Source organism: Apium graveolens, unplaced genomic scaffold (assembly GCF_009905375.1).
Source record: "Apium graveolens cultivar Ventura unplaced genomic scaffold, ASM990537v1 ctg7716, whole genome shotgun sequence".
Taxonomy (NCBI): domain Eukaryota; kingdom Viridiplantae; phylum Streptophyta; class Magnoliopsida; order Apiales; family Apiaceae; genus Apium; species Apium graveolens.
The window spans coordinates 81,655-84,859 of NW_027420567.1; the positions used below are offsets into that span (position 1 = coordinate 81,655).

The following is a 3,205-nucleotide window of genomic DNA, read 5'->3' on the forward strand; positions in this document are numbered from 1 at the left end:
AAGTTTTTATAATTTTTAAATTAACTACCTTCACTACTTTCATCCACTATACCCACTTTATACATATAATATTAATCGATCTCACTACTTTACTCATTTTTTCAACTTTTCTCCACTACTTTATTATTTTTCTTAAACTCCGCGCCCCACCCAAATGTAAACATTTGGGAAGGACGGAGGGAGTAATATTTATGTCTCCATTCATTAACGAGCTCGAGTTCAAACATTTTTTTGTGCGGTATATAAAAGATGGGATTGGCATGATTCTTGAAGTAAAAGTCAAGTTCGGTTTCGTGGCTCGGCTCATTCACAGCTTGGCGGTGACCATTGAAGACGAAAAAAAAAACTGGACTTGTTACAACTCCTGTACAGCGCCAACAATAAAACAGACAGCTCAGATATCTTCCTCCACATTCCTTTCTTACAAAACCCAACGGCCCAGATTCAATCATACCCACTATTCAACCCCCCTTTTCTACACATTTTTTCCATTTTAGAAGACTCTACACAATTAACTCTGTCATCACCTTTGTCAATTCACAGCCCACTTCATCTCAGCCTTTAAACCAGATCTCTCAATCCTCTCTGTTGACCCTTTTAAAGGTACCATTTTTCACCCCCAAAATTCTTTATATATATGTTGTGTGTAACTGTGTATTATGTATTTTTGTTTTATTTGTGTTGTTTATAAGGCTTTTTAGAGCTTAAATGATTGTTCTTGATTTGTTAATGATATTTGTGTAAACCCTTTTGAATATACATTAAATTATGCTGTTTAAATGTTTTGATTAATGTTTTTTTTGGGGGGATTGATGTAATTTAGATGTTGGGTTATTAAAGGTTGATGCTTTTGTAAGTTCTTGAAATTGGTTTTTATAGATCTTGTTTTTTAGCTTAGATGTCAAGTCAAAAATAAGATTTTTAATTATGTCCTCGAGTTCTTGATTTTTGTTTCTATTGGTTGAATTTTCTAGATCTTGTTAAAAGACTAGAAGTTATTTGCTGAGAAGTGGAGTCAAAATGAGTTCGAGTACAATTCGTAAAGCTATTGGAGCTGTCAAGGATCAAACTAGTATTGGCATAGCTAAAGTTGCTAGCAATGACGCACCGGAGCTAGAAGTAGCTATTGTTAAAGCTACAAGTCACGATGATGATCCAGCGGATGAGAAGTATATTCGTCGGATCTTACAGTTGACCACGTGTTCGAGGGGTTATGTCAGTGTTTGTGTGTCTAAATTGTCGAAGCGATTAGGGAAAACACGGGATTGGATTGTGGCTCTGAAGAGTTTGATTGTGGTTCATAGATTGTTAAATGAAGGGGATCTGGTGTTTCAACAGGAGATCATGTTTACGACAAGGAAGGGAACAAGGTTGTTGAACATGTCTGATTTTAGGGATGAGGTGCATTCCAATTCCTGGGATCATTCAGCTTTTGTCAGGACTTTTGCCTTGTATTTGGATCAGAGGCTTGAGATGATTGTGTACGAGAAAAAACTAACAGGGAGTACTCATGGTGGAGAAATTCAAAAATGGAGGTCACCTCAAATAATGGGGCTTATGAGTATGGAAACCATGAATCGAGGGGAGAATATGGGTATGGTGGTCAGGGGATGAGGAGATCAAGGTCTTTTGGGGATGTTAGGGAAAGTGAAGCAGAGAAGAAAGCCGAGACCCCATTGAGAGAAATGAAGCCGGAGAGAATATATGGTAAGATGGGTCATCTGCAGAGGCTCTTGGACCGGTTTTTATCATGTAGACCTACAGGGTTGGCGAAGAATAACAGAATGGTTTTAGTTGCACTGTATTCTCTTGTGAAAGAGAGTTTTAAGCTCTATGCTGATATTTGTGAGGTTTTGGCGGTGTTACTTGATCGATTTTTTGAGATGGAATACCATGATTGCGTGAAGGCATTTGATGCTTATACAAGTGCAGCCAAGCAGATTGATGGGCTGGTTTCATTTTATAATTGGTGCAAGGATATGGGTTTGGCCAGATCATCTGAGTATCCTGAAGTGCAATTGATCACTGGGAAGTTGTTGGAGACTTTGGAGGAGTTTGTGAGGGACAGAGCGAAGGCAATGAAATCACCGGAGAGAAAAGTGGAACCTACCCCTGTGGTTCAAGAGGAAGAGCCAGTGCCAGATATGAATGAAATTAAAGCATTGCCCGCTCCGGAGACTTATACTGCTCCTCCACCTCCAGAGGCCCCCCAGCCTCCGAAGCAACAAGAGACTGCAGACTTGGTGGATCTGAGGGAGGAAGTGACAACTGCAGATGATCAAGGGAATAAGTTTGCATTAGCATTATTTGCTGGCCCAGCAGCAAATACTAAGAATACAAATGGGAATTGGGAAGCATTTCCCTCGAATGGTGAACCGGAGGTAACTTCTGCTTGGCAGAATCCAGCCGCAGAGAGTGGCAAGGCAGACTGGGAACTGGCCTTGGTGGAAACAGCAAGCAATCTATCTAACCAAAAGGCTGCAATGGGTGGTGGACTTGATCCATTGCTTTTGAATGGCATGTATGATCAGGGAATAGTTAGGCAACATGTAAGCAGTGCCCAATTCGGCGGAGGCAGCGCTAGCAGCGTGGCTTTGCCTGGCATGGGGAAGAGTACAACTCCAGTGTTGGCTCTGCCTGCTCCAGATGGAACTGTTCAGACAGTTGGAGGAGATCCATTTGCTGCTTCATTGAGCATTCCACCTCCTTCATATGTGCAGATGGCTGAGATAGAGAAAAAGCAGCAGATGCTTATGCAAGAACAGATGGTATGGCAACAGTATGCTAGAGAGGGAATGCAAGGTCAAACGAGTTTAAGCAAGATTAATGGCGGTGGATATTATCCACCAGCAATGCCTTACGGAATGCCGCCTGCGAATGGGATGGGATATCCACCTCCTGGGTATTACTACAATCATTAGTGAGTTCTGCATTTTATCATCACTTTTGGATTTTATTTTCTTTTGCATTGTACTTTAATGTGAATTGCCTTAAATATTTGTGCATGTCACCCGGGAAAGGGTTAGAGAACTAAGGCGGAACTCTTTAAATATTGTTGTGGGAGGGATCATATGTTGTATTATTATATATTTCATTCTAGTTGTAATTTTTTGAAGTCCTTCACATCTTTATGAGGTCTGATTTCCAGAGCATGTATGATGGATTATTGACTAACCAAAGTTTAGCTCATTGGTAGTCGCCCATT

At 40.7% G+C, this 3,205-nt stretch overlaps 1 protein-coding gene across 1 annotated transcript; it reads left to right on the plus strand.

Moving 5' to 3' along the window:
• The first annotated feature begins 325 nt into the window (after positions 1–325).
• Positions 326–2,935, plus strand: LOC141704328 (putative clathrin assembly protein At2g25430). The gene is given in 3 exon segments (XM_074507572.1): positions 326–603; positions 975–1,545; positions 1,548–2,935. Coding segments are annotated over 2 exon segments (1,899 nt in total). The 5' UTR covers positions 326–603; positions 975–1,020; the 3' UTR covers positions 2,922–2,935.
• The last annotated feature ends 270 nt before the right edge of the window (positions 2,936–3,205 follow it).